General features: G+C 25.1%; 1 protein-coding gene across 2 annotated transcripts; it reads left to right on the top strand.

Annotated features, from left to right (window-relative positions):
• Positions 1 to 5,129: 5,129 nt before the first annotated feature.
• On the top strand, positions 5,130 to 25,709 carry LOC128957150 (paired box protein Pax-6-like). Of its 2 annotated transcripts, none has more exons than XM_054302871.1 (9): positions 5,130 to 5,294; positions 9,677 to 9,807; positions 9,929 to 10,144; positions 19,480 to 19,726; positions 22,132 to 22,275; positions 23,369 to 23,451; positions 24,171 to 24,466; positions 24,546 to 24,799; positions 25,597 to 25,709. In XM_054302871.1, the coding sequence occupies exons 1-9, from the start codon at positions 5,282 to 5,284 to the stop codon at positions 25,707 to 25,709; spliced, it is 1,497 nt and encodes a 498-aa protein (XP_054158846.1). In that variant the 5' UTR covers positions 5,130 to 5,281. The 2 variants fall into 2 exon arrangements, with proteins under 2 accessions (XP_054158846.1, XP_054158845.1); XM_054302870.1 differs by having other exon boundaries at positions 24,150 to 24,466.
• The last annotated feature ends 729 nt before the right edge of the window (positions 25,710 to 26,438 follow it).

Here is a 26,438-nt window from a genome sequence, read left to right as displayed (position 1 = left end):
GATACCGGAGCTGACAATGAATATAACATTTTTCTAAATGAATTGAAGTCGAGCTGCACTCGAAAAGTTGGAAAAATATTAGCTCCTATTGTTCAATACAAATGTTATATACCATGTCATACATGCTATGCTATTATTGTTATTATTATTAAAGTACAGTAGTTTCTTATCTATAATATTATACATACATATACTGCTGTATAAATATAATGAAAAATAACTTTTTATTTTTTTTTTGTTGTTAACTAATAAAAGTTAATTATATATATAAATAACAGTAACTATTATAAACTGTTTACTATTAAACAATATGTACTCTACTTATAGAATAATTTTAGAAATAATTTTATTTTTAAAGAATATTCTTTAAAAAGCAACAAAAAACATATTATTATAATATTAATAATAATATAATAATAATAATAATTTATTTTTTATGCACATTTAGTATCTTTTTTAAAAAAAAAAAAAATATTTAAATATAAAACAATTAACTTTTATTATTGAAATTTAACTAACATTTGATTTTTGTTGTTGAGTTTGCAATGTTGTTGTAGTCATTGACTAAGCTATTGATTATATGAAGTTTTATGTGTTGTATGTATGTGCTTGTGATACATGTGCTGATGCTGATTATGATGATGTCCCCCATCATTAGATCCCTCTTTAAGAGATAATTTTTTTTGGAGAGAGAGAGAAAGAGAGAGAGAGAGAGAGAGAGAGAGAGAGAGAGAGAGAGATAATAGCTTAAAGCCGGAAAGTGGATTGTAGTAGTAGTTGTAGTAGTAGTAGTCGACTGTATTGACTACCAGTGCAGTCCTATTTCTCAACAACCATACCATATACCCCCAGTGCTTCCAATACTCCAGGAGCCAGGAGTCACTATCACCGCCACCACCACCACCACTACTACCAACCATTACCGTCAATAACACCACTTGTAATTGTTGTCAATATATATATATTATATGCTATTATTTTTTTGGTGGGGGTGGTGGTGGATAGGGTGAGTGGGTTGGGGTGGGGGTACTAAAAAGCTCTTTAGAGTCGAGAGCCTCTAATATATATAATATTATATATAAATATATATAAAATATATACCATTTCTTTGACGACGACGACGACAACATAGACGTCGAGAGAGAGAGAGAGAGAGAGAGAGAGAGGAAAGTAGTATTTACTACTAAAACGTAACAAAAAAAAAGCCGTATATATATCAATAGTATATACAATATATACCGTATATATATATRACAATAACAACAAAAACAACTACAATAACGACTTACAAGTTTGCACTCAAATAATAATAATAATAATAATCGGCGATCACTTGGAAAGGACGCCGAAAATTAAAAGTATTTTTATTATAACTATTTGTCCGATCGATAGATCGGATCAGACCTACTAATACACCATTACTTTCTCTCTTTCTCTCTCTCTCTCTCTCTCTCTCTCTCTCTCTCTCTCTCTCTCTCTATGTGTATGTGTGTGTGTGTGTGTCGGACATGTAGTTTCCCAGAGTGTGTGTGTGTGTGTTTGAGACATAAGCGGGTCGACCCCTTTTATATCTATACTTTTTCTGTGTGTATATACAATACATACAGATTTTTAGATATAATTGTAAGATATAAACAAAACTCTTGTTATATTAATAATAATCGGTTCACTAAAAGTATGTCCACTAAACAACACAATGTCTCCACTATTATAATAGTCTATACTATGTATATATAATACACAATAATAATGATATATAATAGCAAATAGACTATGTTTTACCTCTCATTCTCTCTCTCTCTCTCTCTCTCTCTCTCTCTCTCTCTCTCTCTCTCTCTCTCTCTCTCTATTACTTTAGTACTAAAAATACATTTTAGTAATACCTTAATACCCGAAAAACCTCAACGATTTTTATATATTTTCCACTATAACTATTCATATATAATTCAAGTGGAAAATTGTTGTCCAAAAATAATACCTATCGGCGCCCACAGTGTGTGTGTGCACACCGATTGACTAATACCTACCTACCTGTGCAGCAGCCAAAACAGTATCATATTTTTGGTAGTAGTGGTACTCATGTATGGGAGAAACTTTTCTAACTGGCCTGGACCATTTTTAAGTATAACATATATATATATATATATAGTAGTATTAAAAAAAAACTAAAGAGATTCAAACATAAGATGAAAAAAATGCCGCTCCGGTATGTTTAGGGTATAGACTAATTCATTTGATATATGTATGATACCGTATATATATACTGTATATACCGTATACCGTATGGTGTACCCTATTGTAGGCACCACCACTACTACCAATGCAATTGTGTCACAATCGGCTCAATATATATATATATATATATATGTATATATATTATATCAATTGGTTTGCATGTAATTTCCTAAATACATTGTAATACATAGTAATTTACATGCCGGCATATCCCCCTCATTGACCATTGACAATACACACACTCTCTCAGTACCTACCGTTCCTACACATACATACAGTTCCCAAACATACTGTATATATATATATACAATTGTCATCATATCACCACATATTGTATATATATATATATATATATATATATCTTAAACATTTAGCAGTATAGTAGTTTAGTGGGAAAAATTAGTTTATCCAAGCATTAAATGTAACCATTTTTTTTAAACACACAATTTTAATACCACTTTCACACACACACTAGACATACATATTATATACATTAAGATTTGGGCCTTAAAATTGTGTGAAATTTTAAAAAATATATATATTATATATATATATAGTAATGTATTGTACTTTATATACACATATATATACAGTAAAAAGTGATATTAATTTTTTTTTGTTATATAATGTTTATATTATTTTATTTTTGATGCATTTACATATACAGTATTAATCCTGAAACAAACAAACAAACAAAATAATTATGCAATTAAACGATTAGTTTATACGTTTAAAAAACTATTTTTTTTATATATCATATATGATAATAATAATAATAATATTTTTTCTGTTGTATAATACACTTACAGGGAAAAAAATATTTATCCTAACAATAGAAAACATAAAATACAAAATAAAATAAAAAACATTAGGATTTGCAAATAGATAGCAATATATATATATATATCTAATAGTATTATATAGAGTTTAAATCCATTGGAAATCGATATCAATATTATTATTATTATTATTTTAGAGATTGAAAAACTAAAAAAAAAATCTAAAAAGATTTAACTCTCAAAAGAAACAAAAATAAAAATTTTTATATATAAAAAAAATCTCAATATACTCTTGAAAAATATAAAATTTTTAAAAATATACTGTATATATATATAATAATGTTTGAACAGTTAGATTTTTTTTTTTGGCTACAGAAGCCATTATATACATGTTTATATATATAGTGATATCAATACCATATACTGTATATATATATATACAGTACACATACATCCAATCGATGGCATAGTCTCCTCCCTGGTTGCGCTCCCACCTAATCAGTTGCCAGTGATTTTCAAACACATACACACATAACAATTGTATGGCACAGACATGGCATAAGTGTATGTCATGTTATGCCTATGAACTCTATGTAAGAGAGAAAGAGAGAGAGAGAGAAATAAAGAGAGAGAGAGAGAGATAGAGATTGAAAAAAAGTGATGAAAAGCAATACACAAAATAATATCATATTATATATATCAAACATACAGTAAAAATACTGTTGTTGTAGTAGTAGTAGTAGTCAAGTATTACACACACAGCAAATATATTGTAATCTACGGGTGTGTATACTGTACTTTATATATATATATATATATATATATATATAAACAGTGATTTTATGAGCGCACTGGTATGTTGTACTGTATGCGCTACTGAAAAATTTATAGTGTATTTATAGTGGTATATATATAGTATAGTATACAATATATTGTATCTATATATATATATATACAAATATATAGTTATTTTATGTGAGTTACCATTTTCATATACAATACTACTATTTCTACTACTACTACCCCTTATACTTTATTGTGATTTATATAATATTTAATTATTATATAATAATAATAATAATAATAAACATTTTTGTGTGTGTGTGTGTGGGTATACTAACAACATTAAATGTTTAATTGGTTTAATTTAATTTTAATTTGTAATAATCAAACAACTATATTTTTTTTAAATAAGTATTATTATGATTATTATTAAAAAAAATAAATATTATTATTATTTAAATAATTAATTAATTTTTTATGTATAATAATAATAATAATGATTGTGTGTTAGCCAGCTATGTGTTTAATGTTTAATAATAATAATAATCAATTATGGATTTATTATATATATATACTGTATATAAAACAATCACATTTTTTTAAAAAACCCCATTATATTTATGTAATCCAAAAAATAAATAATTATAAATAATTTGATAATTATTTTATAATAAATATTTTGATATTTTTTTAGTGTGTGTATCGTAAAAAATTTATAGTTGCCTTAATTTTTTTCAAATAAATAAAATAAAATTATTATATAAATAGATTTCTATTTATTCACATATTTAACAAATAATAATAATTGTGATAAAATTATTTATATTTTATTAGTATTATTATTATATTTGTTATACTAGTAATATTTTATAATATTTAATAATCATAATAATCGCATAATAAATAAATTTTTTGGGAAATAATACACTATATTGTATATATATATATATATATATTAATATATTTATTTATTTTTAAAAAAATGTTTTAATATGCTTTTGATAAAATGTGGTAAATAAATAATTTATAGTTTTTTTTAAAATATATATATAATTCAATAATAATAATAATGTTTTAGTTTATTTAACTAATTATTTATTTATTTATTTCTCTGTATATTTCTATATAGCAAATGATTTGTTGTCATCGATAATAATAATTGCCGATACATTGGTAGTGACCAAAAAATCATTATTAATTAGTTTAACTACTAATTGTAATATTATTAATAATAATAATAGACATAAAAAATCATTATTAATCAATCGGTTGAATCAATCAATAACATCATTGCCCTATCGTTTTATACATCGCTATCATCGGCGGCAGCGGCGGCCGTGTCGGCGGTGTCGGCGTTTAATAGCCATCACAACCACACCACTAGTAACAGCTTATCCAACACAACAACAACGGCATCAGTACTGGCGGCCGGTGTCGTCCTATCACAACAACACCAACAACAACAACAGGAACAACACTGTAGAATGCCTCACAAGGGTATGGTATCTAATAATTATGATAAGCCTTATTAGACTATTATTAAATATATATATAGTTATATAGTTATATATATAAGTGTAGATATATATAGATTTTTTTTTGTTGGTGTCTTGTTTAGCATATATCCGATACACATAAGAAAAAAAATATAATAATAATAATAATATTTTCGATATTATATATATATATATATCACATGTATATATTGTATATATATATATATTTACAAATAAACTATCAATAAAAAAATGGTTTCCATATAATCAAGGTCCCTTCAACTAATAGACTGTCAAAAACATATATATATATATATATATATACAGAGTATTGATATCTTTAAAAAATAAACCATTTTTTTTGGTTGTTTAGTAAATATATATCAACAACAAAAAAATTAATATCGAAAACATTATTATTATTATTATTAGTTGTAATAAAATTGGTTTTTCGACATTTAATTTTAATTAAGATATTTGTTTTGATTTTGTTTTGATTAGACATTACTATTAAGTTATTATTTAATTAAGTTATGCTTATTATTATTATTTCGCACATATTATAGTTAATATCGATATCCGATGAGAGAGAGATAGAGAGAGAAAGAGAGAAAGTTTCACAAAATTGATGTCGAAAAACACAATTTAGAGGATGGACTGTATTATTATTTTTTATTACTAATTATTATTATTATTTTAGATTATAATTATATWTAAAAAAAATTAATATTAATTAACAAACAAACAAACAAACAAAAAATGCATGTTTTCTACTATTAAATATATCAATCACTTTATAATTATTTTTTTTATATTAGTATTTATATATCATAACTATTTTAAGTGTTTTTGTGTCTGATTTTCAAGTGTTTCCAAGATTTTTGTGATGATTTTATTTGCTATTATTATTATAAATCGTTTTAGTTTTCAATTGGCGATCAAAAAAAAATAATAATATCTGTTAAATAAAATAAATCGTAATAATAATAATAATAAACCGCTGGGTTAACCGATAGCCCCCTATTGAGAGTCTAACAATTGCTATGTTATTATATTATATTATATATATATATATGTTTTTATTTTTATTTTATCATTCAATTGTAACCCACAATTCCCCGCTGAATATAACGGTATATAATATTTTGTTGTTTTTTTTGATATAACATTTTTATACTACTATTATATATATATCTATGATATATATATATATATATATATATATATATATAAAACAGTAAATCTCTAGTTTTTCTCTCTAATACAATGTTTTGACTTAAATTATGATAAATAATATAATAAATTGGTTGGCTTTTAGTTTAGTTTAGTTTAGTAGTATTTTTCGTTCATTATTGATACCCCCATAWACTATATATATATATATATATATATATATATATATATATATATWTAGTTATATATATATATATATATATATATAATTTAGTTATATATATATATCCCGTGAGAGTTTACCATAATTTGATATATATATATATTGYATGTTAAATATCATAGTTGTTAAAGAAAAATATTTTCCCCGTATTTTGTATTGTTTTATACAAAAATTTTGTTTTATTTATTATATTAATAAATGAATTTATTATTATTATTATTATTATATTTTATAAGAGATATACATGGATTTAAATTGATTGAAATTAAATTGGATTATCAAAAACAAAACAACCAACAAAAATAATATAACTAAAAATTTTTTTGTCTAAAATTTTTATCTATTATTATTATTATTATATAWATATTTTTAGTAATTATAAATTCAAAAAATAATAATTCAATATTCAATTATTTTTCAATATTATTATTTAATTTTATTTTTGAGACAATTTTCTCAATAAACTAGAAATTTTTATTGTTGTTTGTGTTGTTGTTGTAGTATATGTTATATACAGTATATTCAATACTATGTGATAATACTATGGGATGCAAGTGTTAGACCGGAATTTTTAACTATACAATAGTTGTATTGATTTTATATTAAAAATATTCAATGCATGTGTAATGTGTATGTTATGTATCGTATTATTATTATTATTATTATTATTATTTTGTATGATATATATATAACATACAGTAGATATGTATTGTAATGTAAAAGTATTTTTAAACTGAATCAAATATTTTTCTGTTCAATTTTATTATTATTATTATTATTAACGTATATATATAATAGCGTTTGTAATGATTGAGAGAGACTGAGAGTAAGAGAGAGAGAGAGAGAGAGAGAGAAAGATTGAGAGGAAAGTAGGGCTGAGAATGGATGTCATCACATGTTATAACCAAACAATATATACATAATAGGGCTATAGTTTGATATGACATGAGAGATGTCGTCTAAATACAATAGGTTTGTTTCACTCATTCACTACACACACACACACACACACACACACACACACACACACACACACACACACACACACACACACAACAAACAACTATACTGTTAAATGTATTTTTGATATATAACACGATATATATATATATTAGATATATATATATAAATTTGTCCGCTATTTTTGCCAGTAAAACATGTGATTGACATTTGAATGGCCAGTCATCGGTGCCGTATCCATACATGTGGTCTCTCTCTCTCTCTCTCTCTCTCTTTCTGTCATATATTGTTTGTTGTCTTCAAATTTGTATCCATTGACTAAACAAAAAACTATTATATACCGATAATAATAACGAGAGAGAGAAAAAAAGAGGAAATATTATATTGATTTATAAATACAGTATAAAAATCCAATAGTTTTTTTTCAGTCTCTCTCTCAATATATGTCATATCGTATAGTATTTTCGTATATGTTTTTAAAGAAACTTTTTTTTTAAATCTAACATTTCTATACATATATGATATCACTTATATATATATATATATATATATATATAAATTCAATACATTTTATTATTATTATTATTATGATATTTCTCTATCATATTGTACTCTATATATATGTTTGTTAGTTATAAGAGAGAGAGAAATCAGTTAAAAATTGTAAACTTTTTTTTTGTATACTTTTTTTCCGTCACTTTTAATATCACTCAATAATATTCACTGATATTTTTGTTGATGTTTTTAACAACAAAAAATAAAAGAGAAAAAATATTTTTAGATATAAACTTAAACTATAATATCTATGTATCATATTATTAGTTAGTATTGTTTGAACACTATATTTATATACTAATAATAATAATAATAATAAGACTATATATGACTAACACATTATGTGTGTCCAAAGGCTGATGACATATACAGTATATAAGTATATCATAGGACTGTTTGACCCCTTTGTGAACTGTGAACCCAAACATATGACAAAATAGTAGTGATGTTTGTTTTTATGTGTTGTTGTTGTCTATCATTCAATAAAATGATAAAATAATATTATAGTTTGCTATTTAATACACACACACACTTAGCATACATATTAGTAGTATACAAACACAATACAGAAAATTATGTTTAGATTATATAATTGTATTGTGAAAACATAGTTTTGAATCAAAAAAATAATAATAATAATAATAAAAGTGTTAAAACTTCTATTGTTATTAATCACACAAATGTTTTACACACACACACACACACACACACACACACACACACACACACACACTAAACAAATTTATTGTTACTTTCAGATGAACGCATCATAGGATATATTATCTCTCTCTCTCTCTCTCTTTCTCTCTCTCTCTCTCTCTCTCTCTCTCTTTCTATTTATAAGTATGTGTTTGTATATCTATGGGGGTATGCCTTCAAGCAAGGACTGTCAATATATTTTTAGATGCCCTGTCCTCTTAAATAATAAACTTGTATACTATTATATTGTCATCACATCATCATCATCATCATTATCATTTAGCAGTAAATTTGACCAGGGGTATTATATTACATACCGTTACCATGTATGTGTATGTGTATGTGTATGTGTATGTGTATGTGTATGTGTATGTGTATGTGTATGTGTATGTGTATGTGTATGTGTATGTGTATGTGTATGTGTATGTGTATGTGTATGTGTATGTGTATGTGTATGTGTATGTGTATGTGTATGTGTATGTGTATGTGTATGTGTATGTGTATGTGTATGTGTATGTGTATGTGTATGTGTATGTGTATGTGTATGTGTATGTGTATGTGTATGTGTATGTGTATGTGTATGTGTATGTGTATGTGTATGTGTATGTGTATGTGTATGTGTATGTGTTTACTAATTGCTTATCTTATACATACTATATCTATAATGTTATGCATAAAAATATTTTTTAAAATTATATATATAATTATAATTAATATACAAATGTTAGATAATATTTAATATTAATATTATTATTATTGTATTATAATTATAGGTCATTCCGGTATTAACCAATTGGGCGGTGTCTATGTCAATGGTCGACCATTGCCCGACTCGACCCGACAAAAAATTGTAGAACTGGCCCATTCGGGTGCCCGACCCTGCGATATATCACGCATATTACAAGTATGTATAATAGTGTTGTTATATTAGCTAATTTTTTAAGGCCCGTCAATCACCCCCTACCCCCCAACCCTATCACATAACATAATATTAACTATCATGTTGTGCCCGTCCTTGCGCTCAGGTATCCAATGGTTGTGTATCGAAAATATTGGGACGCTATTACGAAACTGGTTCGATAAGGCCCCGGGCTATTGGCGGTAGTAAACCCCGGGTGGCCACCAACGATGTGGTCAACAAGATTGCCCATTATAAACGGGAATGTCCGTCAATATTTGCCTGGGAAATCAGGGACAGGCTGTTATCGGAAGGCTGCTGTACCAATGATAACGTCCCGTCGGTTAGTGTAATAACAATATTTTTATTTATTAATTAATTAATTATTATTAATATATTATATTTAGTTAATAATAAAAAAAAATTAAAATCAAATTTCTATTTATATATTATTGTTTAAAATTGTTTTTTTTGTTTTGATAGTTATAGAGATTTAAACTAAATAAAAATTTTGTATGTATTGATGATTAGTTAGTTAGTTAGTAATATATTTGATTTTATTTTGATTTTTTTTTTGATTTTTTTGTGTGTTAAATACAGTTAAATATGTTTATATTTAGTTTATATTATTGTTAAAAATTTGATTTTTTAAAAATAGCAATATTGATGATTAAAGTTAGTTTAGTTAGTAATACATATGACTATATATTTAATATATTTAATTATTTTATCTTTTTTAGTGTTAATTACAGTTAAATATGTTTATATTATTGTTAAAAATTTGATAGTTATTGAGATTTTGATTTTACTTTCAAAAATAGCAATATTAATGATTAAGCTAGTTTTGTTAGTAATACATATGTGATTATATATTTGATTTATTTAATTTTTGTTTGGTGTTAAATACAGTTATATATGTTTATATAGTTTATATTATTGTTAAATTTGATAATATGATAATTATAGAGAATTTTTTTTTAAATATGATAAAAATATTGATGATTAGTTAGTTAGTAATAAATATGACTATTATATTAAATATGACTTATTTTTTGTTTGTTGTGTTAAATACAGTTATAAATAATGTATGTTAAGAAAACTATTGATATAATACTAGTAAAAATCATTGTTTTTTATTATTAGTTTTTTTGTATATATATATATATATAACACAATTGATTTGTTGTTTGATTTTATAAAAAGCATTGCTTTTTTTGTTGTTGTTAAGTACAGTATCTCTATATGTAGTGAATCTATTATATCTATACATTAGTATACAATAGACGTTATATATAATACAATATATTAAACATAGTGTAGTAGTAGTAGTAGGCAATCAATTGTGATTGAATTGTCGTCTAATAATTTGCATTTTTGTTTTATCAAAATTGAAAACATTTGTTGATTAGTGAGTGAGTGAGTGGGTGAGTAACTACATAGTGTGTTGATAAGGCACTGTTATATCTCTAAAAATCTATGGCTAAACTATTGGTATTTTGTTATATATATATATATATACAGTATATATAACTTTATATATATGATGAGGAACGGGTGGGTCCATACAATTATTGGGCGCTATCATCAATGAATAAATAGATAAACGTAATGTAATGTATTGTATATTACATTATTGTCTTTCATCACAAACATGTTAGACATGTGTGTGTGTGTGTGTGTTAGACATTGTTATACATTGTGTGTGTGTGTGTGTGTGTGTGTTATAAACATTGTGTTATTACATGAATTTCTCACTGATTTCCTCTATTGTGTTGTCAAAAATCATTGAATATATATATATATATATTATATATATACAGTATATTACAAGTATAGACATGTATTAGTTATGCAGTACTCGTATGTTATGGACAACCAAATTGAGGAATGACTTTCTCGGGGGTGATCTCTCTCTCTCTCTCTCTCTCTCTCTCTCTCTCTCTCTCTCTCTCTTTCACTGTATGTCTGGTTATGCCATACATTCATTTACACCCTCCTTAGCATAATAATGGTTAGCAATGTTGTAGAGAAAGAGAGAGAGAGAGAGAGATGACTAAATTTACTAATTTGTTTGCCTGTATGGCCATAGCAAGCAATGCAATTGTATTTAACGAAAGAGAGAGAGAGAGAGAGAGAGAGAGAGAGAGAGAGAGAGAGAGAGACTGGGATTACTAGCTCTAAGATATACTGTATATATCAATATATACCGGAGCTCTGTAACTCATTATTTTGACCACAAATTAACTAGATTACTACTACTGGTGCTAACTTTTAACTCATTGGTAATATATTTACTGGTACTGTAGTAGTAGTAGTAGTAGTAGTAAAGCACTGGTAGTCTCTCTCTCTCTCTCTCTCTCTCTCTATTAGCACAGGGATGTTTAACCAGCCCAGCAATAAACACTGTATTATAAGTGACGAGTAGTTACAGAGACCACCAAAAATCAATTGGCACGAGAATTGTGTGGTATATATTGACGGTGCGGGTAATAGTACTGAGTGTTAGCTGTGTTAAGCCAATTTGTAGGCCACCCGAGAGTCTACTACTACTACCTACCAGTGCACAGATAGATAGATAGAGATATACTCAGACAACTTTATTACCAAACATTTATTTTTTTTGTTGTTGGGTATATAACAGTGCAAAACACACACACACCAACACACAGTGTATGCTAATCTCATTTAATATAATTTTAGTTTATATTTAGTATATATATATATATATATATATATATATATATATATATATATATATATATATATATATATATATATATAAGTATTTAAACATTACTATTACTAGTAGTACTACGCTAACCAAGCACTGGTAGTTTTTTTTTGTTGATATTATAAACTAATTCAAAAACATTTTTGTTACATTTATATTGTAACTTATACTCTATACAGTATATATACAGTATAATATTGATACACATGTTTGTTTGAATTTTTAGTATCAATATTTAATTTGTTTAATAAAATTTGTTATTTAAATTTAATTACATTTAGTAGTAGTAGTAGTAGTGATTTGATTACATTAGTACTGTATTTACATAAATAAATTGTTGAAAATTATTTTTAGTTGTTGTGTGGTTTTAAATCTAGTAATAATAATAATAGTTAAAGTTAATTAGTTTATATATACTGTATATATATAATAAAATTTAGTTACATTTACAAGTTATTTATACAGATATTAAATGTTTAAAAACATTTTATTTATTTATTTTTGTTGTTGATATCAATATTAATAATACAATTATTATAGTTTTAAATGATTGAAAAGTCATTTTGAGATATTTTAGACTGTATTGTGATGTATATATGTATTGAATTGAATTGAATGAGTCAATTGTCTAACTAATACTAAATGGGTTGTTATCGATATATCGGCACTAGTAGTTTGCTGGGTGTTTAACACACATACACATACATACACACACTTACATACACACACACACATACATACATACATACATACAAAACGGCATTTTATTTTAAAACTGTGTGTGTAGTTATAGGGCACTCATAGATTCATAGACTAAGAAAAATGCCGGTGCGTTGACACATACATACAGTGATAAAGAGAGAGAAAGAGAGAGAGAGAGAGAGAGAGAGAGAGACCAGACCTGTCGTGTTATTCATATTATATCTAAATTTTTGTTGTTGTTGTATTGTTGATCACAATTAATATTTTTCTGGAAAACCGTTTTTTTTGTTTGTTTGAATGTATGTCTAGTATATGTATTATATATATATATACGCTTTCGGCTCTCTCTCTCTCTCTCTCTCTCTCTCTCTCTCTATGTGTGTGTGTGTGTGTGTGTGAAAGCACCGTCATAAAATGCACCGACACTATTGTGTGTACGGTATGACCATTTGAATCGAAAAGTCAAGCAAATGTCACGACCATTATTATCCGCACTTACCTTTCAATATATATATGTATATACAGAGCACTCACCTATTTTTTTTCTCTCCTCTTTTTAAGTAATAACACAACACATAAATACTTACACACAAAACATATATTATTATTATTATATTTAAATATGCATTTTATTTTTTAGATATATATATAAATTGTGTGAAATTACATTTATATATATATACTGTATATATATATATATATATATATATATATATATATATATATATATATATATATATATATATATATATATATATATATGTATGCAAAAAAAAACTTATATTGTATACAATTATTTAGCTATCTATGTCTATATCTAGTTATTTGTAATATTTTTTATTTATTATTTATTTTTTTTATAGTAAATTAGTTTTAATATATGATTAAAATTTATTTTAATAGTTTTAATGTGTTGTATAAATGAGTTTAAATTTTTTATTATTTAAAACTCATTAATATTTTCTATAATATTCTGTAACTATTATAACAATAATAATAATGAGTTATTAACGGCAATTACATGTTGTCATATATAGTATAGTATATACATATATATAATTTTCAGTGACATTTGTCACTTAAATACATGTACAACACATACAGTATTAGTTAGTTAGTTATATGATATGTGATTATGAGATAAATAGAAAATAATAATAATAATAATAATCGTAAAAAAATAGTATATATTTCAAAATGTTTTTGTCATTTATCTCATAATATATATAAAGTATATAATAATAATAATAATAATAATATCATATTTATATGTTATAGATATATATATATGAATTGTATGAATAGACTATATATATATATATAAAGCAATTTAATCCACTGTTTAGTAGTACTGTATATAGTAGTCACTCGAGAAACTATACAGTCATTGACAGCACAGTTGTGTGTTTGTATGTATGTCCTCTTAAAATGTATTGTATTGTTGTTAATAAAGCTCATGTATGTACTCTATGTGTGATGACTCAATTGGATTAACCTTTTTTTTGCTGCATATACAGCATGTGAGAAATGGGATTAAGTTGTTATATATATATACTACTGTGTTGTGTATTACTGACTAACTTTATATATGTATATATATGTCATTGGCATATGTGTTTACACGGGTGCTAAAAATCTATAGTCACACACACACACACACACACACACAACTGTCCCCCTTAAAAATGTAATGGGCAATAATAATGCTGTTTATGTGTTTATGTCTATATGTGTGTATGTGTGCACATACTCATAGTACTAGTGCTAAAGAGGCTTACATTATACACACTGTATATATATATATATGACAATGAGATAAATACAGAGAGAGAGAGAGAGAGAGAGAGAGAGAGAGAGAGAGAATTTTTAACGACCAGTTCCTTAGTATTCAATATCAATGACATATTCTCTCTCTTACTCTCTCTCACTCTCTCTCTCTCTCTCTCTCTCTCTCTCTCTCTCTCTCTCTCTCTCTCTCTCATCTATCTATCTATATATTACTGTCTATACATATATATATATATATATATATTGTATATATATAATGTATGTATCAATATATTACGGTTTGTGTAGCAAATGTCAAAAAATGGGCGGACATTACCACCATTGACTATTGGCTATTGTGTGAGTCAAACGGTGCGCTTATATAGATATATATATATGTATATTATATATATGAAAGTTTAAGATTTTTTGTATATATATATATATTATATACAGTATATGTGCCATACTGTGAACTGCTCAACTATTACAATAATAATAATATTGTAATTGGTCATATATCACTTTTCACCTAACCCTGGTATATATACAGTATACAAGGGTACCCATCATTATATTAGCTCCCGTTCCCCATCCAACACATACAAACACACACATACAACACATGCTTTTCAATTTTCATTTAACTATTCAGTCAGTTATAACTAAATGGATCGCTTTATATATGCTATTATATATGTACTGTATATATATGTATGTATTGCTAGATATCAATGTGTAGTTTAAAAAGTTTAGTTTTTTTCTACAAAAAATTATAAAATTAAAAAATATATTTTTTGATAAACCCATGGCTTCAAAAAAAATTAATAGTAAATTAATAGAAAATAATGTTTAAACATATTATATAATTGTTGTTAACTATTCAATCAATTTATATATAAATATAATTAACAAGTATATAATATACAAGTATATAATCTACATATAATATTTGTATTACATATTACAGTATATAAGTTAGTCAACAACAATATAATAATAATAAAAATATTTTGTCATTTTATTATTGACAACAAAAATGAAAATAGTTTAGCAATTTATTTATTTATTATTATTATCAATAACTATTGTTAAAAAAAAAATTATAATTAATGTGTGACCAACAATATATATATATATATAGCAATAGCCTAACAAAGCTAATTACATAACAACTACATAAGTGTTTATAATTTTTAGGACACAATTATTTTTAAATAATACATTGTGTGTGTGTGTGTCGAGACATTTAGTTTATTTGTTTGTTATTTAAATGAGTTGTACTGTATTTACTGTATTTTTACTCTTTATCTCTCACACACACAAAAATAGTGGGGGAGGGGAGGGGTTGACATAAACCGCATACTAATAATAATAATATAATATAATAGACATTTGGAGACATACACACACACATTAAATGTATACTATTTTGTTACTGTAATATACAGTATATTGAGAGAGAGAGAGAGAGAGAGAGAGAGAGAGAGAGAGAGAGAGAGAGACTAAACGTAAAAATTCAATGAATGAATGAATTGTTGCGACAAAAAAAATTAAATAAAAGATTACAATAAAATGTATTGTCGATGATTTGCACAGTGAATATGACTGAGAGAGAGAGAGAGAGAGACAGAGAGAGAGAGAGAGAAAGAGAGAGACAGAGAGACAGACAGAGAGAGAGAGAGAGAGAGAGAGAGAGAGAGAGAGAGAGAGAGAGAGAGAGAGAGATTGGTACCGAAACCAACGCTTTAGGGCTTAGGTATTGTCTCTATATATTTATATATAAATGGACGGTATGTATGGCCTCTGTTGTGTGTGTCGTTTTTGAGCGGGGGGGGGGTAGTCGTCACCACCAAAAAACATGGGTCCTTCACAATAGCCGGCAACAGATTTTTAACAGCCAATATATACAGTATGTAAGGATGCAATTGACTGTACTGTATGAGAGGTGGGGGGAGGCCACTACAGTAGTCCCTGGGCTCACTATCCCGGTGCGCAATTTAGATCATATATATATATATATATTAAAGTTAAATGTGTCCCCAAACACACACAACACATTAGTTTAGGTCTCATTATTTATCGCCTAAAAACCTGTCATTTATTTTGTTGGACCAAAAAAAAAAGTTTGAAAAGCTTTTATAGAAAATATCTATCACTTGATTAGCCACTAATGACATGTTTTGCCTAAACTATTATTATTTGGATTTGAAAATCACTTTTTATTTAAATTGATTGTTTGGTTGTTTACCCATCTATTAGTTAATTATATCATATTAGGCCCTGATTTATACAATCAATACTATAGTATTTTTTTTGTTAATAACTAAATGGGAAAAAATATATTAATTAATTAATTAAATAATTATTTTTTTTAAATATCAATAATATAATATTAGTTAGAATTTAAATTGTAAATTGTTTTAAACATTTTGTTGTTGTGTATTATTTTTAATAAATATTTATCATATATATATAATAAAATTTAGTGTTATATTATTAAATTAATATATATATATATATATAGATATAGATATTAACTAAACAGTTAAATGTTTTGCTCAAAAAATAAATTATGTTTAACAATATATATAATATATTTACTATAATATAATATATATATATATATAAAAGACAAAACATGTAAATTCAACTATCAATTGGAAATAACATATATATATATATATATATATATATAAAAATCCAATTTAATTCACATTGATTTACATTACAATGGCTGGGCTTTTACTTTACTTAATATTATTATTATTATTTTATTTCAAAAAACGGTTAACATTTGTTAGTTATCGGATGAATAACACATTTTTTTGACACTAATATTATTTAGTTATAATATACAGTAGTAGTAGTAGTAGTAGTATTACCCCTGAAATATAATATATGAAATACATGTATGTATTTAATATACAGTATATTGTTGTATATACCGGCGCTTTATATGTTTTTGGTATTATACATGTTTGGTAATATGATATTTGATTTTATCAATTGACAAATCTATTTACAACTACTATTACACACAATACTATTATTATTATTATTATTAAGTTATTTATATTTTTATCAAATATAATTCAAAATACAATTATATATGTATATATCATATAGTATTTATATATATAGTGGGATGCAATTTCATTATTGGATTATATATACAGTGTATAGTATATATATACTGTATATACTGTATATATATTAAATTAGATTATATTTTAATGCATAACAATATTTGTAAACTATTGTAGATATAATTAATTGTAATTTATGTTTTTTTTTAAAAAAACAATATTAATATTTAATATTATCATTAAACAAAACAAAAAAAAAAATTATACAACAATTAATTGATACAAAATTTACATTATATACACTGTAGTACTATATAATGTTTTAGTTAGTGTAATGCTTAATATTATTATGTTAATTAACAAGTTGTTAATATATATATATATATATATATTATATGCCGTATGTTTTTTTGTTGTTGTATATTATAATTATATATATATATATATAATTTTTAATTGAGTATATTTAAATTGCATACTCTACACACTGGTATTATATACCATATAACATAAAAATTATAATTATAGTAAAAATGTATTATTTAAATCATACATATCATAGAAAAATTTGATTTGATATTTGAATTACATTCCTATTTATTATTATTATTATTTATATATATATATAATTCAAAAACACATATTTCATAGTGTGTTAGAGGCTATAGGAAATACCGCAAATGTTTTACATAATTGCATAAACAACAAGAGAGAGAGAGAGAGAGAGAGAGAGAGAGAGAGAGATAGCACTTAAAACAAAATTGTTTATTAATATACCGACAACTTTCTCGCTATATATATAATACAGTATAATATACATATAAATAGCATTACGTAATGTGTTATAAGCTATTAATCAAATCTGATGAAAATCACAATTATTTCAATTTTCTCAATGATTAATAACATTTGTATTTTTGTTGTGTTGTTATATAATATATATCTATGTATGTTATGTGTGTGTGTGTGTGTGTTTGCAATACCATATAAATACCAATTGCCTAATAGCTGTAAATAGTAGTTCAATCAATAGACCAACAACAACAACAATACTGTACTGTAAATGCTATTATTATATATAGATTTATCAATATATATATATATATTATAGTCAGTAATGTAGTAATGTTAAGGTATAATATTTAATATATATCCTGAAAAAAATATTATAGTTTTGTTTGTTTGTTTATTATTATTACAACAGTAATATTTAGCATATATATCAATATCAATATACTGTATGCATCGATATTATAAGTTTGTATATATTATAAATAAAATAGCATTTAAAACATAAATTTTAATACTTATAAAATATCAACAAAAAAAAACAACTGTATGTCTAATATATGGGGAACTATACCTTATTTTATCTATATATATATATAGGTGTCGTCCATTAATCGGGTGCTCCGTAATCTGGCCGCCCAGAAAGAGCAACAATCCCATCATTCACAGGCAGCCGATGCCGTCTACGATAAGTTGCGTATATTGAACGGCCAGGCAGGTTGGCCTAGACCGTCGCCATGGTATCCCGGTTCGGCACCGTTTGGCGGTATACCAGCTCATTGTGTACCGACCAGTGTTCCGCCGCCGACCACTCCCATCGAAAATGGTTCATCTCATCATAAAAAAGGTAATTATTTTTTTTTTGAAAAAAATAAAAATTATAATAACTTATTATAATATTAAATATATATATATATGATATGATATATATATATATATATGATATGATATATATATATATATGATTAAATTTATAATAGAGAGTATAATTTATATTTTAATATTTAAAAAAAATAATAATAAATTTTATTGAAATTAGTGTTTAATTATAATTATATATATATATATATATAAATTTTTCACATATATTTAGCTAATAAAATATTTATTTTTTTAAAACTATAAATATTTTAATAAATATTTTATTATTTTTGAAACATTTTGTGTGTGTGTGTGTGTGTGTGTGTTAGTAAAAATGTCACCAAACTTGCACACACACACACACACACACACACACACATACATACATACATATACACACATACATATACACACATACATATACACACATACATATACACACATACATATACACACATACATACACACACATTATTAGTAGATATAATAATATCTAACCATATTATTAATAATATAATAAATAATGAGATAAAGAGAGAGAGAGAGAGAGAGAGAGAGAGAGAGAGAGAGAGAGAGAGAGAGAGAGAGAGAGAGATTAAGTTAACTAATCATTGCGGTGGTCATCCATATGTAATGATATGACCATAAAAATTAATTTATACTATACTATAGTCTATAATATATCATATCATAGTATACTATACTATACTATACTGTATTTGATTGTCATATCGTGTTATATATGCAATTATATTTTTAATTTTTTAGCTCTCAATATCTTATAAAATGATATTACTTAACAAATAATTTTATGTTATGTCACCATTTATTATACGCTATTTTATAATACAGTATATACTGTATTAAATTGCATATATCTTGTAGTTAATGGCCTTTTATACAGTGTGTATATATATACCGTATAAGTGTGTATTAAGTTGTATACAAAATATTACTATTTATATATATATATATATATATATATTTATCAAATTCAATGGCTAAGTGTGTATGTGTTGTAATGTTATGGCCAAAAATGAGTACCATTTATACGGTATATATATATATATATATATATATATATATATATATATATATATATATATATATATATATATATATATATGGTATGGACTCTTATCAGGTACTTCTGCCTGAATGATCCGTATATGAGTGAAATGGACGGTCACATCACTCATACACACACACACACCCAGCCATTGAATGACTGACCCGAAGTATAGTCATCTCTCTCTCTCTCTCTCTTTCTCTCTCTCTCTCTCTCTCTCTCTCTCTCTCTCTCTCTCTCTCTCTCTCTCTCTCTCTCTCTCTCTCTCTCTCTCTCAGTCTCTTTCAAATGTCTACGATGTGTGTCCACAAACTGATAACACATACACACATACAGTACATGTATAAGGTTTAGGCCTCTTATATAATAATACCAGTAGTAGTAGTAGTAGTAGTAGTAGTGATGCTCTCAACTGATGGCTGGCTGGCTATGTTGTCGTCAAAAATATAAGGACACGCTTTAGCCATAAATAATAATAATAATAATAATAACAAACAAATGGCACAAAATTGTATGACAACTACCAACAAAAAAAAAATTATATAAAAATTTTTGTCGCATTTTCTCTCTTTCTTTCTCTCTCTCTCAATATTATTAATGTATTTTATAGTTTATGGCGATTTTTTTAAAAACTAAATTCAAAGCAATTTTATTTTTTTGTTGTTATTTTATATATATATATATATATACCGTATATSTTATATAAAAATTTAATACAAAAAGAAATATAGTGAGAGAAAAATGGAAAGATTTTGTTAACAAAAAATAAAATATAATATAATTTCAAAAAAAAGTTTTATCGCAAGTTTTATGTAATAAATACTATAATATTATAGCAATGAATAGGATTTTTTGTTGTTGATAAGTACTGGACATTTAAAATTTTATATATATATATATATATATATGCGATAACTGTATATATATAGTATATATTTTGGCAAAAAATAGTACAGTAATTGTATATATAATATATATTTTTTAGTGTGACTACAATTAACTTAATATTTTTTTCAGTGAACAAAAAAAATGCAATAATAAACAGTATTATCAATATATTAATAATCAATAAAATAATAATAATTATTATTATATATTAATATAAAATTTAACATATTTTTTATTGAAACTCAAAATTAATAGCTATTTTAATTATTATTATTAATAAGATATTATTTAATTTATTATATTTTCAGATACAGTATAATAATACTAAACATTTTGAATAATAGTTTACTAAAAATATATATAAATTTTTTCTTTAATAATTAAAAAAAAACTATTATTATAATTATTTTTTTTTTGTCTGTATAAACAAATAGCTGATCCCGATTCGGGTACAGAGGACTCGTCCCATAACGACAGTACCGAAGGCGGCGATTCAGCGGCCAGACTACGGCTCAAACGGAAACTGCAGCGAAATCGGACCTCATTTACACCCGAACAGATCGAGGCATTGGAAAAGGGTATGTCCTCCTCTACCACCCCTAACCCCCCCCACTATATAAGGAGGGTATTTATTAAAAAAAACCAACAAAAAATCTATAGCTAACTGAGCTAAATACAGGATGACTGAGCTGACTGTATAGACACGCAAATTGATTAGACAATTATTAAAGTGATATGATATGAGATTTTTGTTTTTTTTTGTTTTAGTTTTTAAACATAACATGAAATGACAGACCAATTATAATTTGATAAGACATTTAAAATTTTGTTGTTATTATTATTATATAAAATATTTATATGTTTGATTAGATTTGATAGCTAAAAAAATTAAGTTTAGCTAAATAAACTATTTTTGTTTTATTAGTGAGTGAGTGAGTGAGTGAGTGAGTGAGTGAGTGAGTGAGTGTGTGTGAGAGAGAGAGAGAGAGAGAGAGAGAGAGAGATTACTATATATTAAAGTTATTATAGAAAATTAATTAATTAATTAATTTTTTTTATTGATATAATTGAATTTTATTTTTGATTTCTAATTTATTGCAGATTATCAGAGACAAAATTGTTGTTATTTTTTTTAATTAGTTTAGTTTTGTTGGGTTTAACTTAATTTTAATTTAGCAATTTTGTATTATAGATTAATAATTTATAGAGATAATAATATATATATATATATATATATATATATATATATATATATATATATATATATATAATTACTAATATTAGATTATATAGATATACAGTAGATATACCACAAAAAAATATTAACTAAACAAATTGATTTTATGTGATTGTTAACTATTATATATATATATATATATATATATATACTGTATATAATAACTTTCAATATATATTTGTTATCAATTAATGATTTCATTTAGTAGTTATTAAAAACAAAAATTAAAAAATATTGATAAAACAATTATTTGTTGTTAACAAAAAATTAGTTTTTTTTTTAATCACTATTATTATTATTAATATACAGTACATAATAGTTATCGGATAGGTTTCTATCGAAATTGATTATCTAATTAAAATTAAATTTTTTCATATCTAACTAAAATTAAATTTAATTAATTAAATATTTATTTATTTTTTGTGGAAATATAGAGTTTGAACGAACCCATTATCCGGATGTGTTTGCTAGGGAACGGTTAGCCGCAAAAATAGACTTACCAGAGGCCAGGATTCAGGTATGTGTTTGTGTTGTATTATTATTAACTAAATAAAATATATAATAGATTTTTAAAGAAAAAAAAAGTTATTTTATAACATATTATGAGATTATTATTATTATAAATATTAAAATCCCTATCAATTAGTAATATTCAAAAAAACACTAACAACAATATAACAAACTTATGTTATTTTATTTTTGCTAAATAAATATTATAATTATATAATTAACAATTAAAACTTAACTGTGTATCCATTTTTCTAAGTGTAGTCAATTATCTAAATTATTATTTTTTTTAAAGCACAAATTAAGCATGGTTAAATTATTAATTAATAATATTATTATTATTTAGTTAGTTAATCTATTAAGCACTATATTATGTTTATGATTGTATGTAAAAATAAAAATAAAATTGAAAACAAAAATTTCCTTAAAATATATGAATATTTTAGTCTATAATTGCATTTTGTAACCTAAAAAATAAATAAATACAATAATTATTTTATTTTTTTTTTGGGTAACTGTTTGTTGTATACTATACTTTAGTTAGTAGTAGTTAATAGTTAACTGTAATAGTAATAGTTAATTAGTTAATTGTGTTGCAATAAAAAAACAATAGCATCAATCTATCTATATATCTATATATATCTATATATATATATTATCTGTATATATCCTCCTATGGCTTGTATTTACTTGATATTCATCGATCAGGCCTACGATCATATTATGCAGGTTTGGTTTAGCAATAGGCGCGCCAAATGGCGGCGCGAGGAAAAGCTACGCAACCAACGGCGGGCAGTGGTCACCGACCAGACCGGCGGCGCCAGTGGTGGCGGCGGCTCAGGCAGTATCGGTGGACATCATCATCATCATCATCATCATAGCCACCATAGCAACAATCCGGGTATGCCGTCCGCTGGGACAGCGCCGACATCCCGACACATACCCATCAATCCGTCAGGTTTTGCCAATTCGCTGTACTCGTCGATACCGCAACCGATGGCCGCATCCATGGCCGACACCTATAGGTATAATAATAATTAATAATAATTTAAATGCTAACCTAACCTAAAACTAAACTSTTWWYTAACTAATAATTAATACCAGTTCAATGGGTATGACATCCTATTCAATGGCCGCCAACAATATGGCCTCCAACTCGTGTCTGCAGCAACAGGCAGCGGCCGCGGCGGCCGCCTCGTCCTACTCGTGTATGTTGCCGCCGGGGCCRGGTCGCGGTTACGAYCCCATMGGACTGGGCGGCTATTCGCGGCCACCCTGTCCATCGGCTGCCCAGGTTCACGCCATGCAATCGGTTAACGGTCAGTTCGGGTCGGTCAACAATCCGGCCACGTCGACAGGTACGGCAGGTTTTATATATATATAAAGTCTGTGACAGAAGGGTGCGAACTGGTTTTTGCTTAATATCTCTATAACTAATTGAGCTAGATCAATAAAAATTTTATGAGATACATGGAATCCTGGGACGTATAACTTAGTATAGTTAAGTTTTATAAATTTAAGCTTATGTAGCTAAGCACCGGTAGGTGCCATATCTCTAAAACTATAATAAATATCTAAATTCTGATAATATGAATTTAAAATAGGTGAAAATTCATTAGACACGTATTTCAGTAATTTTTTTAAAAATTAATAAATTTTAAACAAAAAGCAAAAAAATGTAAAATTTGTAATATTTTGATATTTTCTAGAAAAAAAGTGTCAAGGTATTTTGATATGAAATTAATCTATTATTATTTGTTATTTTATTAGGAATGATTATTCTATTTACAATTTTTAATTATCATGCTTAGTTTTTAAGATATTAAAGAAAAACATTTTTACCATTATATAATTTTTTCTTATAAAATTTTATTAATTATATTTGTTACTAAATTTATATAATGGTAAAAAGGTTTATCTTTAATATCTCAAAAACTAAGCAAGATAATTAAAAATTGTAAATAGAATAATTATATATATATATATATCATAGATATTTATTATAGTTTTAGATCAATATTATAAAAACTAACTATACTAAATTATACGTCCCAGGATTCCATCTTTCTCATAAAATTTTTATTGATCTAGCTCTCTCTCTCTCTCTCTCTCTCTCTCTCTCTCTCTCTCTCTCTCTCTCTCTCTCAACAATTAGGCCTAATATCGCCGGGTGTGTCAGTGCCAGTACAAGTGCCGGGACAGTCATCGGATCTATCAAACGCCATGTCAGCTGCCGTTTCATCAAACTATTGGCCCAGAATTCAGTGACAATTAAACTAAAAAAAAAAATAAAAAAAAATAATAATAATTATTTTTAATAATAATAATAATAATTTTTCAATTATTAATAAATGTGTGCAATATATGCCAACATTTTTTTTCGCTAAAATTAATAATAATAATAATAATTTTTTTTTGATAGTATATATATATAGAATATTCTGGACGGATATCTATCAATATATATATATACTATACGTTATTATATTAAAAGGTATTAATTAATTGATAATAATTATGATAATAATAATAATTTATTTATCAGTTTATTTAAACAACAAAATTATAACATCAAATATATTGTAATTATATATATTATTTAATGGATATTAATAATTGTGCGTTTTTTTTGTTGATTGTTTTAATTGTGGTAATAATACCACTAAAAAAATTATCAATAGATATTATCATAATTATTATTATTATCATTATCATCCATCATTGATTGTGTATAAAAATTGACTATTTTTTAAAATAATGAAAATACAACACAATATATAAACATCATATATATATATAATACCAATTTTTAACATAAAAACACACACACATACAAAAATCACACATATTTATTAATAAATTAAATATTTTATACTAAAAAAATTTTTTATTATTAATCATTTTCACTATCATATATATAAGATATAATTGGTTTTATTATTAGGTCCTATAATATGTTATTTTATTATTTTTGTTTGTTTGTGAAAACATGCCTTT

This window comes from Oppia nitens, unplaced genomic scaffold (assembly GCF_028296485.1).
Source record: "Oppia nitens isolate AA-2021 unplaced genomic scaffold, nextdenovo-longstitch-racon4-pilon3 scaffold37_pilon_pilon_pilon, whole genome shotgun sequence".
Taxonomy (NCBI): domain Eukaryota; kingdom Metazoa; phylum Arthropoda; class Arachnida; order Sarcoptiformes; family Oppiidae; genus Oppia; species Oppia nitens.
This window is presented reverse-complemented; position numbering and strand designations above follow the sequence as displayed.